The 13905-nt window shown below is 37.5% G+C and overlaps 1 protein-coding gene across 2 annotated transcripts in view; it reads right to left on the bottom strand.

The window, feature by feature from the left end:
* Window positions 1-1616: 1616 nt before the first annotated feature.
* tubgcp5 (tubulin gamma complex component 5) overlaps window positions 1617-13905 on the bottom strand; it is a 61843-nt gene continuing 49554 nt past the window's right edge. For both annotated transcript variants that reach the window (XM_059963836.1, XM_059963837.1), the window contains 7 exons: window positions 12010-12094; window positions 11786-11906; window positions 10102-10268; window positions 8640-8765; window positions 8253-8341; window positions 5423-5523; window positions 1617-2098 (listed from right to left, as the gene is read on the bottom strand). In XM_059963836.1, coding sequence (XP_059819819.1) covers window positions 2052-2098; window positions 5423-5523; window positions 8253-8341; window positions 8640-8765; window positions 10102-10268; window positions 11786-11906; window positions 12010-12094 — 736 coding nt within the window. In that variant the 3' untranslated portion in view covers window positions 1617-2051. The remainder of the gene's footprint in view (window positions 2099-5422; window positions 5524-8252; window positions 8342-8639; window positions 8766-10101; window positions 10269-11785; window positions 11907-12009; window positions 12095-13905) is intronic.

Below are 13905 nucleotides of genomic sequence, written 5' to 3'. Positions count from 1 at the left end.
AAGAGCCCATGGTACTACAGGAAAGATACTAGTATGACTAGAGCTTTGGGTGATGGGCAGCAGGCAGAGTGGGAATAAAGGGAGTCTTTTCTGATTGGCTGCCAGTGATTAGTGGTGCTTCACAGCGGTCTGTGTTGGGACCATTTCTTTTTTGCATTATACGTCAATGATTTGGATGATGGAAGTTTGGACATGATACAAAGATGGGCGAAAAGGCAGGTCAATTTGAGAAGTAGTGAGGCTACCCAAGGACCTAAGACAGATTAGGAGATTGGACAAAGAAGTGGCAGGTGGAATACAGTGCTGGGAAATGTACAGTCATGCACTTTGGTAGAAGAAATAAAAGACCATAGAACACAACTACAGAATGGAGATCAGGAGGAATTTCTTCAGCCAGAGAGTGGTGAATCTGTGGAATTTGTTGCCACAGGCAGCTGTGGAAGCTAAGTCATTGGGTATATTTAAGGCATGACTAATCAGGACATGAAGAGATTTGGGGAGAAGGCAGAAGATTGGGGCTGAGAGGGAAAATGGATCAGCCATGATGAAATAGTGAAGCAGACTGGATGGGCCAAATGGTCTAATTCTGCTCCTATATGCTATTGTCTTATATACATGTACTTTGATAATAAACTTACTTTGAACTTTGAAAATGTTGTACATTCTGACCAGCATGTACCACAAAGAGGGAAGTATAAATAACATTTCACATATTGAAGAGTACAGTATCAGTTTTGCTGTTTCTTTCCACTTGACTTAAAACCACAAAAGACAGCATTGAATTCAGAACGAGCAACAGAGCAGAAAATGGAAATAATTTGAATACATGACCTCCAAAATAGAAACAACTCCATCACAAATTCTTCAATTAGCTACAAAATGTTTATGCATTATTTCAATAGCTTTGACCTAATGAGGGAGAGATTCGAGAGATTTACAATATAGTATATAGTTTTAAGAATATACAGTGAAAGGCTGAGCGGTTTCTGTTCTCTTGTGACTAACACATCAACACTTATGAAAGTGTAAACAGGCCAAATGGCATTTGCAGTTACATACAGCTGAATTCTGATCAAAGCAAGTGTATGCTGTCACTTAACATTTTTGGTTAACAAAACACTGAAGGACTCTTGATTTTTCTAAATGAAAATCAATAAAACTGATGATGCTGGAAATATTGAAACAAAGCCAAAAGGTGCAGGAAACATGCACCTGTGGAAAGAGAAAGAGTCATTGTTTTCAGTCAAACAGCCTCTGTCAGAATTGGATAAAAGAGAGAAATACCAAGTTTGTTTTAAGTTGCTGGGAAAGGGAGTATGGATAGATAAGAGGGAGGAACAGCTGTAACACAACGACACGGCTAACTGACCAGTTGGCTATGTTTGCTAGGTTTTGCACTTTCAAAGGCTACCAATAAAATCATAAGTCACCCTTACAAGTCATTACGTTTAACCCCTTTCATTTTGAATCCAAAATGCTTCAGATTTAAAGTCTTAAATTTCATCTGCTGAAATTTGCCCAAATTGTTGCAATAACCATTGCACAATTTAATTAATAAGGATTCTTCCCTTGCCAGATACCCGTTCCATTAACTTTACATTAGCTTTATTCAGTAGTATAGACAATTATTTTTATTTCGGAATAAACTTATAGACAATGCAATGAATATTAAACAGGTTCCTGTCTCACTGAGACTACACGAATATTACTGAAAATGACTGAAAAGTTAGCATCAATTTATGATGATACTATATAACGTAATACCGACCAGCAGTCATCTAGTAATTGTGAGCACATGCTTTTACATTTTGGATTGGCTTTTGAAAAAACTTATCAAGATTTATTAACTACAGCCACCGTTCTTAGATGGCATCACAGTTAGAAGGTATTTTTGTGTAATCACCTGCCACTGAGGATTGTAGCAAGTACAACTTTATGAGCTCATTTAAAAGGGTTCCAACACAGCAGTCTGATGACTTTAGGTATCATGCAATGGGAATGAGGATATTCCAATGCAGTGCTTTGTCGAAGCATTTTCATGATAGCCACCATTAACTTTGTTCCATTCCTGCCATTAAAGATGATGCCAAGGATTCCACTGTTGAATTAAAAAGAAATCAGATTATCTGTAAAAGTCATAACTGGTCTTTATAATAAAGACAGTGCATGTACATTTTAATAAGATTAAACATGCAAATTAATCTGTTCAGTTCCTTGTAATTTCAATGTTTCACCACAAAATTTCATACATCACATACAGTACTACTAACTTCGTGCTCCTGACGCTTTGCGAAGCTTTTGAATTAATATTGAGAAAAGCAGCACTAATTTGATACAAGAAACCAGAAATAAAGGAAAATTTTTTAAACTGGAACTTCATTCCTTAGAATTAAGAAGATGCCAGTGTGTTTTCTGTGCCTCACACCCTGGTTTGAAGAAATGTTGTCTTATTTCAATATACACTATATGGTTATATACATAATATACATGTATATTGTTAAATGACAATAAACTTGATTTCACCTGACTTGACTTTTAGGATTTCAATGAAGCATGGGAAACTGTGTAAGTGCAGAATAGCAGCAGTGGTAAAAGATCAGCAATTAGCTTATTGAATGGCAGAGCAAAAAGATCTTAGTAGCCTACTCGAGGAAATCTGCAGATGTTGGAAATTCAAGCAACGCACACAAAATGCTGGTGGAACGCAGCAGGCCAGGCAGCATCTATAGGAAGAAGCACTGTAGATGTTCTGTGCCGAGACCCTTCGTCAGGTCTAACTGAAAGGAAAGATACTAAGAGATTTGAAAGTAGGAGGGGGAGGGGAAAATACAAAATGATAGGAGAAGACTGGAGGGAGTGGGGTGAAGCTAAGAGCTGGAAAGGTGATTGGCAAAAGGGATACAGAGCTGGAGAAGGGAAAGGATCATGGGATGGGAGGCCTAGGGAGAAAGAAAGGGGGAGGGGAGCACCAGAGGGAGATGGAGAACAGGCAGAGTGATGGGCAGAGAGAGAAAAAAAAGGAGGGGGAGAAAACTAAATATATCAAGGATGGGGTAAGAAGGGGAGGAGGAGCATTAACGGAAGTTAGAGAAGTCAATCTTCATGCCATCAGGTTAGAGGCTACTCAGACGGTATATAAGGTGTTGTTCCTCCAACCTGAGTGTGGCTTCATCTTGACAGTAGAGGAGGCCATGGATAGACATATCAGAATGGGACATGGAATTAAAATGTGTGGCCACTGGGAAATCCTGCTTTCTCTGTTCAGCGAAACAGTTCCCCCATCCCTTCCCACCAATCTCCCTCCTGGCACTTATCCTTGTAAGCAGAACAAGTGCTACACCTGTCCTTACACTTCCTCCCTCGCCACCATTCAGGGCCCCAAACAGTCCTTCCAGGTGAGGCAACACTTCACCTGTGAGTCGGCTGGTGTGGTATACTGCGTCCGGTGCTCCCGGTGTGGCCTTTTATATATTGGTGAGACCCAACGCAGACTGGGAGACCATTTCACTGAACACCTACACTCTGTCCGCCAGAGAAAGCAGGATCTCCCAGTGGCCACACATTTTAATTCCACGTCCCATTCCCATTCTGATATGTCTATCCAAGGCATCCTCTACTGTCAAGATGAAGCCACACTCAGGTTGGAGGAACAACACCTTATATACCGGCTGGGTAGTCTCCAACCTGATAGCATGAACATTGACTTCTCTAACTTCTGTTAATGCCCCTTCTCCCCTTCTTACCCCATCCCTGATATATTTAGCTTTTTCCCCCTCCTCCTTTTTTTCCCTCTCTTTCTGCCCATCTCTTTGCCTGTTCTCCATCTCCCTCTGGTGCTCCCCTCCCCTTCTTTCTCCCTAGGCCTCCCGTCCCGGTATCCTCTCCCATCTCTAGCTCTGTATCCCTTTTGCCAATCACCTTTCCGGCTCTCAGCTTCACCCCACCCCCTCCAGTCTTCTCCTATCATTTCACATTTTCCCCTCCCCCTCCTACTTTCAAATCTCTTACTATCTTTCCTTTCAGTTAGTCCTGATGAAGGGTCTCAGCCCAAAACGTCGACATGCTTCTTCCTATAGATGCTGCCTGGCCTGCTGTGTTCCACCAGCATTTTGTGTGTGTTGCTAGCAGCCTACTCGTTCTTCTGTTTCTGATACAATGTTATGAAGCTATTAAGAATTAAACAAGGGTCATAACAGCACAAATGTAAAAGGTACGTTCAGTGCCACTCTTCAGCAAGAGATCCAGTCACAAGGTTCAGTGAAAGAGCTTACTGGAGATAAGGGGGAAATTTTGATCTCAAATAGGAACAGCGATTGAACTCACTTTTGAAGTTTGACTGAACCAGCGAACAGATCAACAGTGAAGACAGAATTAAAGGAAGAAATCAAGGGATAGAGAAGTATATCTTGAAGGATTAGAACTAATGCTTGGATTGAGTTGAGTGCCAACACAGAATCAGGCGAATGGCCTCTGTTTAAGTTGGTTTATTTCATCTAACACCCACCAAGCCAAAAATCAGAATCAATAACCCACATCCATGCCATAATCAATGCATTCTGCAGAGATGAAACTAAAATAATTAAAGACACAATCCATATACTGATCGCTGCTCTAAATACATTACCTAGATGGCATCTAACCATAGTCCCTGATTGTATCTTGTCATGCATTGCAGTTCAGGCAGAAAGCCAAAAGCTGTCAATAAGTGGGAACCTTATAAACTGAAACTTACAACATGTACTAAATTTAAAAGTTGATTTGACCACATTTCTAAACAGTTCCACACAATCAAACTAACTGCTTGTACACAAATCACTGATTCTACAGCACTATTTACAAAACCGGTACTCTTAACAAGTTCTGAACAGTATTCAACACAGGAAAGGCATGAGCCAGAAATTTGTAATGAAAATGGAAAATATTAGAAAAGGCTCAACTGGGTGGGCACATGTTCGCATTCTCACTGCACATGATGCCTTCATCTGCTGAATACTTCAAGAAAAATTGTTTCTGTTTCAAAACAATGTTTGATTTCTCATTTTAGTTTCTGGAATCAATTGTGCACAAAAGTCACCACTGCTAAATAGTTGATATTTATATAGCTGGTTTATAGTACTGATATTCTGTGACAGTTTTCAGTTAAGCAATCGATGGGCACTGAAGTGAAAAAAACCTTGTTGACGGTTATTTTCTTTGATTTAAAAGGGCATCTGTAAAATCAAAATGACCTTAAATAATTTCTTTGCAGCAAGCACAAGGACAGCTGTTCTGTAAACAGCAATGTGTTTAAGGAAAATGAAACCATAGATATTTTTCTTATTACTTTGGTATTCAACAATTCATTCTCTCATGAAGGCACCAGCCCCTTAACCAGAGTAGACTTGATGGCTTCTCTGAACAATTAAAAAAAAAGCAGACTTACGGTGAGGAAATGATCCTCTACAAACAGCCTTGTTGAGTACTGTCACCAGAAACATATGGCAGTTTTTGAAGTCAGATTCCATTTTTTCAATAGATTCAATCCTAGAAAAAAAATAAAGGTGGTGACATGAAACTTCAGCTCTAGAAGCAGTTCCACAAATGTGTTATGTTTTCTATATATTTCTGAGTGAGATATATATAAACTGCAGTCATATCTACGTACTTTTTTATATTAGTATATCATATATTTTTCAATTTATTCCAGCTTTTCACACATTACTGCAAAAAGTGTAATCATTCAGTTCACTATTTTGGTTGCCAAGAACCCTGAAATAATATAGTTGCAAGATCCCTTCCATTACTCAACTACAAAGCAGAACATACAGGCAATAAGGCATAATACAAACACAAGTAACTGTAGATGCTGGAAAATGGAGAAATGCACTAAAAAATGGAGGAATTCAGTAGGCAGCATCTATGGAGAGAAATGGACAATGGACATTTCAGGTCAATCCAGCTGAAGGGTCTTGTCCTAGAAGGTCTATTTTTCTCTCTAGATGCTGCCTACCCGTCAATTCCTCTGGCTTTTATGCATTGCTGCAGGTAGTAATACATAAATTTTTAAAAGGTTTACCTCAAAAAGATAATATCTGACAAAGTTATGTAGAAATGAAAACATTTCATAAGACCTATCCTTGAAAAACACTGAACCCATCACCAAAATAAAAATTACATAGTTTGTGATTTGCTATACCAGGTGCAACAGAACTTTAAAAATAATATGAATAAAAAGATATAAAATACATTTTTTCTATAGCCAACACTAATTCAAAAGATGATGCAAAAATAGCCAAACAGTTGGAATGCATCACTGTAACATTGAGTTAAGGAAAATAAGTCAAAGTTGAGGAATGCGCTCAGCAATTAAATGTTCAAGACTGGTAATCTAGAACTCCAGAAGATGACCAGGTGCAACCTACTGAAGACTATCTAAAGAGTGATAAAGCAAAACTGAGTAAAGGAGAGACAAAGTTGGATGCATGTCAGCTCCTGCAGGGTTTTCAAGCCATCACTTCCTACAAAGTGAAACCTAACATTATAAATGGCTGTGAGTCTTCATTCCCAGATGAGCTCAACACTCATCTTTCAAGAGGGTGAACATTCGCAAGGCCTCAAGCCCCAATGGTGTATCTGGTAGGACACTGAAAACATGCAAATCAACTGACTGGAGTGTTTAAGAACATCTTCAATCTCTCACTGCTGCAGTTGGAGGTTCCAAACTGCTTCGAAAGGACATCAAACCTACCAGTGCCCAAGAAGAGCAGGGTGAGCTCCCTCATGATCATTGCCCAAATGTCCTCACATCTACTGTGATGAAGAGCTTTGAGAGGCTGATCCTGACTAGAAGTAACTCCTGGTGAAGCAAGAACCTGAACCCGTCTCAATTTGCCTACCACCACAATAGGTCTAAAGTGGATGCAATCTCATTGACTTTCCACTTAACACTGGACCATCTTGAAAACAGCAATACCTATTGTATGTCAGAATGCAGTTTATTGATTACAGCTCAGCATTCAACACTATCATATCCTCAGTACTAATCAACAGGCTTCAAAATCTGGGCCTCTATATCTTCTTCTGCAACTGAATCCTTGACTTCCTCGATGCGAGACCACAATCAGTGCAGATCTGAAACAACATCTCTTCCTCACTGACAATCAACAATGGCGTACATCAAGGATTTGTGTTTAGCCTGCTTCTCTACTCTCTCTACAACCATGTCTGAGTGGTTAGATACAGCGCACACACCATCTACGTTGAGGATACAACTGTGGCTGGCAGAATCTTAAAAGATGATGAAGAGGCATACGGGAGCGAAAGAATTCAGCTGGTTGAGTGGTGTCACAAAAACAACCTTGCACTCAACGTCAGTAAGACCAAGGAATTGATTGTGGTCTTCAAAAGGAGAAACCGAGGAAACACACACCAGTCCTTAATGAGTGGCCAGCTGTGGAAAGGGTGAAGTTTTAAGTTCCTGGGTGTCAACAACTCTGAAAATCTATTCTGGGCCTAACATATTGATGCAATTACAAAGAGGGCAAGCCAGCAGCTATATTTCATTTGAAGTTTGAAGAAATTTGGTATGTCACCAAAGGCTCTAGCATATTTCTATAGATGAGTCACCTTCTGGTACGGAGAGGCCACTGCATAGGAATGAAAAAAGCTGCAAAGGGCTGTAAACTCCGCCAGCTCCATCATGGGCACTAGTCTTTCAACCACTGAGGACATCTTCAAAAGTTGATGCCTCAGAAAGGAAGCACCTATCACTAAGGACCACCACCACACAGGACATGACCTCTTCTCATGACTACCATCAGAAGTGTGGTATGGGAGCCTGAAGACACACACTCAGCGTTTTAGGAACAGCTTCTTCCCCTCCACCATCAGATTTATGAACAGACAATGAACCCATAAAAACTATTTCACTACCTTTGCTTTCCTTCTTTGCACTACTTATTTATTTTTATAATAAATTATAGCATATCTTATGTATTCCACCGTTCTGTTGCTGAAAAACACCAGATATCACAACATATATCAATGATAATAAATCTGATTCTGAACCTGCAAAATATAAGACATTATTTCTCATTTTAAGAAATTACTCCATATCAACAGAACAAAATACAAACACATTTTACTCCATTTTAGTAACTTCTAGGCTGCTTCAGTAATGCTGAATTTGCAATCTATAGGTGGAGGATTGAAAGAATTTTAATGCATAATTGCCAATATTTAAAGATCATAGACATAAGATACATGCTACATACTTTGAAGCTCCTAAGCTAGTTTGCCAGCGATCTGCAAACATTAGAACCAAATTCAGAACCTTCATGATTGCCTCCTTCACAAAGCTTATCTGAAAGAAATTTCAAAACACATTTATTAAATACCACATTTAACAGCATAATCTGTTCAAATGACTATAATTGAAATATATTTGGCAGATTTGAAAGGATTTGTTTTGATAAAATAACTTACTGGCTATTTTTCTGATTACAGCAACAATGTTTCACGAAAAAAAATGCTATATTACTTGTTAGAAAATTCCTTCTAAATAATTGTTACATGGTTAAAATCTGCTTCACAAGCCATCTCAGAGTGTCAAGATTCAAATTTCAGGGACACTTAACCCCAGAACAATCAAATTAGCTTACTTTTTCCCGCAGTAAACAACGATCATAAATTGTAGATAAATATCTGTAATGAATTTTTATCAGTTGGTCCAGATCTTTAGCTTCCTCAATTTGGTGCTGAAATTCCAGACCTGTACTATGTAATATCTAAAAACATAATAAAGAACAGTTAGTATCAATTAGTTTTTGAGTAGTCATGTTTAAAAACATACTTATGAATGTTATAGTAAATATTACAGTCTTGAAACAGAAATCTATGGATTTCAAAATACTTAAAATTAAAAATAAAATTGTTATGTTTTACTACATGTATCATTGCTTTCACAATGTGACAATTAATATAATTATACTTTAGTTTGTAACAGTGCGAATGTTTGCTAGATAAAGAAACCTATCAGTCTCTTGCAGATTTTGATGCCATTTATCAATGTAAAATTTCTTCTAGTTAAATGTTAACCTCAAACCCACTAAATTTGCATGTTTTTATATGACAATGTTAGGTTACAGCATAATAAACCACATAGAAGTATTTCAGGGTAACATGCTGCTAAAGAGTATGAATGTTTACAACAACTTGCACAGGAATAGTTCATACTACTCACTTTTAATAAAATTAAATTATGTCAACAGAAAAAAAATCTGCTTTGACAGGTAGTTAAACACAAAGCTGTATTGTAGTTATATGGGAATTTAGGATGACAGAAAATTCCAATTATTTTCTCAATAATTTGCCTGCAGCTATTAATTTCAACAGAATTAAATATTTTTAGGATTTATACACCAAAAAACTGAATCTGAAGCAGGTTTATTATTAGTGATATTTGTCATGAAATTTGAGTTTTGTGTCAGCAGTACAGTGCAATATATAAAAATTACTATAAGTTACAACAGCCCAATTACAACCATTTCCATGTCTCAAGTGGCAGAAAATTTAATAAACAGGGAAGAAGGGAAAAATTAAATTAGGGCTTCATTTACTGCACTTTGGAGGTTGGTTTGTCAATTTTTTCCAAGCTATGCAAGCCCTGTGTTCTAGGCTTGCAGTGTCTATTGTGGCCATATACTAATTCTAGGCACATGGAGCTCAGAAGGAGAATCAATACGAGGACTTGAACAGATATCATAAATGAACTAAATTCTTCTGCCACAATCTGACTGATTTATATACTAAATTAATAATACTAAAATGAAAGCAAACTACCCTGGCAGATTTGACAAAAAGAACAGATAGTGCTTTGAGAAATATACAAATATATAGGGAAAGATATACAAATAAATAAAAAGGCAGAAACAAGCTAACAGGTAAATTCTTGGTTAAGTGAAAATAAAACTCAGCTGCAAAGAACACTTTCATGAAGTTAACACATCAGACACTTATCAGGAAAAAATACAAAATTATGTTGGCATGAGTAGAATGGTTTATACTTCAATAGAACAATCACAACAATAATTTAACTTTTCTCATTTACAAAGAAAGCCTCACCCTTGTCATTATATAATTATGTAAGCTGTTGACAAAATGCATAAGTTTAACTCTAAGCAGAAACATCCTGTGAATTTGCTGTCTGACAGATGTCTTCTGTGCTTGAAATGACCAACTGGAATCCTTAATAAGAGTCGCTTGTGCTTTATCATAAGCTTCATCACATTCTGTAATTACAATTGTTTGAACAATAAATAATTTTATAGTTCTCAATGTACATACATATTACGATGCATTTTAAATTCCCATGGAACAGAGTTTGAGCTTGTCAAATCCTTTGTTCCTTCTTGGGTTTTTTCCTTCACATTAAATTCAAGTAAAACGGAGCAGGCACAATGGATCTAATTCTGTTCCTAAGTCTTATAGTCTTCAATTTTTTTTTCCCTCTCTGCAAATTATATGCAGGGCAATCAGAAAATTTAGGCAGCTACCCCTCTAGCTAAGGACAATCATTATATTACGTCCTCATCAAATTAGATGAACTAAAGTTAAAATTGTGAGAGAAAATAAAGAAAACTAAGTTAGATTATATGAGTGTTTAAAAAGTGGTTAAAAATTAAAATTATTAAATGTTAATCACAAATGTTTTTATTGAATTGATTTCCTCTTCACTTATCTAGGGACATAAAGCATGGCAACTGCTGCAGCTGAGGTTTTTAGTGAGTTAGTTGAATAAGTATGAAAAGCTTATTTTCTCTTGGTGCCTACAGCTCAATAATACCCACGAGCTATTGAAAATGCCTCACATTTTGAACTGATATTTTATAAGATTTTTACCCAATCCATTTAAAAGGGAAAAGACTCAGACTTTTACCAACATTATTCATGCCAATTCAAAGCTCTCTGATTTTATTAAATGATGTAACAGGCTCAAAGACCTAATTGGGCAATGCTGTTCCTGTTTCTTATGTTTCATTTAGCTGTAGGTAAATTAAACTGGTCTTTCATCTGGTACAATTTCTATAACTCAAATTAATCACTTAAAAATAACCAAATCAATTTCTGGGAGAAGATTTAATACCAAGAATTATTCAAAATTACAGCAAATGCCTAAAACTCTCCAATTGCATTGAATAAAATGACCTTGATAATTTAGAAAATAGTTGCAAATGCTTTTTTTTTGGTAAGTAGATTCATGCAATTCAATACTCAGATAAGCAATATTACAAAACGGTATCCCAAGGAATGGAAATGGATAGAATAAAGACACATTTATCATATAAATGCTGGCAACGGCTTATCTGGTAAGCAAGACAACAGTTTTCTCTGGTAATGACAACACTTTGATAATGGTAACAACAATTTACATTTTCACATAGATCAAAAGGACAAAAATAACTTTCATTCCTTAACCAGTAATGCTCCATCTAGTAAAGCAGCTGCAGTAGAATAGTATTTAAACATTTTACTGCATTCATTAATAATTTTAGGACATTATTGAACATTTTTATTTTTATCTGGGGGTAAGGGTAAATGTGTGTAGAGCAGTACAGAATGGAAACAGGCCCTTTAGCCCAATTTCTCCACGCCAACCAAGATGCCAATCTAAACTGGTCCCATTTGACTGTGTTTGGCCCATATCCCGTAAAAACTTTCCTATTCATATGCTTATCTCAGCTTTATTGGATGCTACTAGCATATCACTACCAATAAATTTTTAAAATGAAAAATTAGCATATCTTACCATCAAACCTCAGAACATCAAGACTGTATTTGGCCCATTTAATTTGCAACAGAAGTATAAACACTTGATTATAAATCTTCTGGTATTCTGAGCTGATAACAATATCAACAGGCCAAGGTACCTGTTTTCAAAAAGAAAGAAAACAATTTGCAACCTTTTGAGCAATACTGCAAACCAATTCAAACTGATACTTGAATGTTTAAGAGAAAGTGCCTTAAACACACCTTGTAACTCAATGTGAGACCATCAATAGAATGCACAGGAAGTCTCTTTTTGCCGATGTCAACATTTTCTAAATAAATGGACAGCCTAGAAATGAAAGTTCAAAGACAGATGAAAATACCAAGCAAAATATAAACTATAAACAAAATATAATTATTGGAAAACAATTAGTCACTGAAGTCCAATTGCATTACAGTGGATGGTCATGCTTTACAAGATGTGTGTCAGACTCTCATTTTATCAAGAGGCTTGTCAGGATCTTCAGGACAAAAGTTTGAATTTAAAACAAAAACAAACTAGGGAAATTCAAGCAGGGGCAACCTGTACAATAGGGATAGGCTGCAGCTAAACTGAAGAGGATCCAATATCCTGGCTGGGATTGCTAGTGCTACTCAGGAGGGTTTAAACCAGTCTGGCATTGGGATGGGAACCAGAGTACCACATCAGAAAGAATAGGGCAGATAGTCTGAAGTGTGTATATTGTACTGCTAGGAATATTACAGGTAGAGGCGATGAACTTAGAGCATTGATCAGTGCATGGAACCATGATGTTGTGCCTATTATGAAGACCTGTTTGAGAGAGGGAAAGGAATGGGTGCTTAATGTCCCAGGGTTTTGATACTTTAAAAGATAGAAGGGGAGGTAAAAAGGTGGGGAGGGGGTGTTTCACCACTAATCGGGGACAGTATCACAGCTGCACTCAGAAAGGACATAATGGTACCGAGTCTATATAGGTAGAACTCAAAAATAGGAAGGATGCAATCACTGATGGGATTGCACGACAGAGCCAATAATAACCAGGACATCGAGGAACAGAGATGCAGTCAGAATAAGGAAAGATGTAAAAAGGGTTGTCATGGGGTCTTCAACTTCCTTAACATAAACTAGGATCTTAGTAGTGCAAGTGATTTAGATGGGGCAGGTTTTTTTTTAAGGTACATTCAGGAGGGTTACTTAAATTATTATGTAGATAATCCAACAGAGAAGGGAATCTGGTGTTGGTAAATGAACCTGGACTGGCCAGGTGACTGACCTGTAAGTGGGTAAGCAGGTCATGAACAGTGACCACAACCCTTTCAGTTTGAAGATAACTACGTATTAATAAGGATAAGTATGGACCTTGTGGGAGAATATTAAACTGGAATAGGGTAAATTACAATGGAATTAGGCAGGAACTAGGAAGAGTTAATTGGAACAGCTGTATTTGGGCAAGTCCACATCTGATATGTGCAGGGTGTTGTTTAAAGACCAACTGTACAGAATACAGGACAGACATGTTCCAGTCAGAAGGAAGGACAGGGACAGTAAGATAAGAGAATCTTGGATGTCAAGGGATGTGATGAATTTACTCAAGAAGAAAAGGAGAAGTATGTAGAGCTTAGGAAGCTAGAATTAAACAGAGCCCTGGAGGATTACAAAGAAGTCAGGAAAAAAAAACTCAAGAAGGGAATTAGGAAAGCTTGGAGGAGCCATGAACAGCCCTTGGTGAGCAATTTTAAAGAGAATCCCAAGGCATCAGGAACAAGAGGATAACTAGGGAGAAGGTGGGACCACGAAAGGGTAAAGGGGAGAACACTTGTTGGATGCAAAAGATTTGGGTGAGATCCTTAATGAGTACTTTACATCAGTATTTACCAAGGAGACGGATGTGGAATATAGGGAGATCAGCGCTGAGAATATTCATATGCTGGGCATTTCATGGTAAAGGAGCAGATAGTGTTGGGTCTCTTAAACAACATTAAGGTGGATAAAGTCCCCAGGGCCTGATGAGATATACTCCAGGTTACTGAGAGAGGCAAGTAATGAGTGCTGGAGCTTTGTCCAATATCATTGTGTCCTCTCTAGTCACAGGGAAGGTCCCAGAAGACTAGCAAGTAGCTGATGTTGTTCCATTGTTC

This window comes from Hypanus sabinus, chromosome 3, assembly GCF_030144855.1.
Source record: "Hypanus sabinus isolate sHypSab1 chromosome 3, sHypSab1.hap1, whole genome shotgun sequence".
Classification (NCBI taxonomy): Eukaryota; Metazoa; Chordata; class Chondrichthyes; order Myliobatiformes; family Dasyatidae; genus Hypanus; species Hypanus sabinus.
Note: the sequence above shows the minus strand (reverse complement) of the source record. Positions and strands in the feature narration are given on the sequence as shown.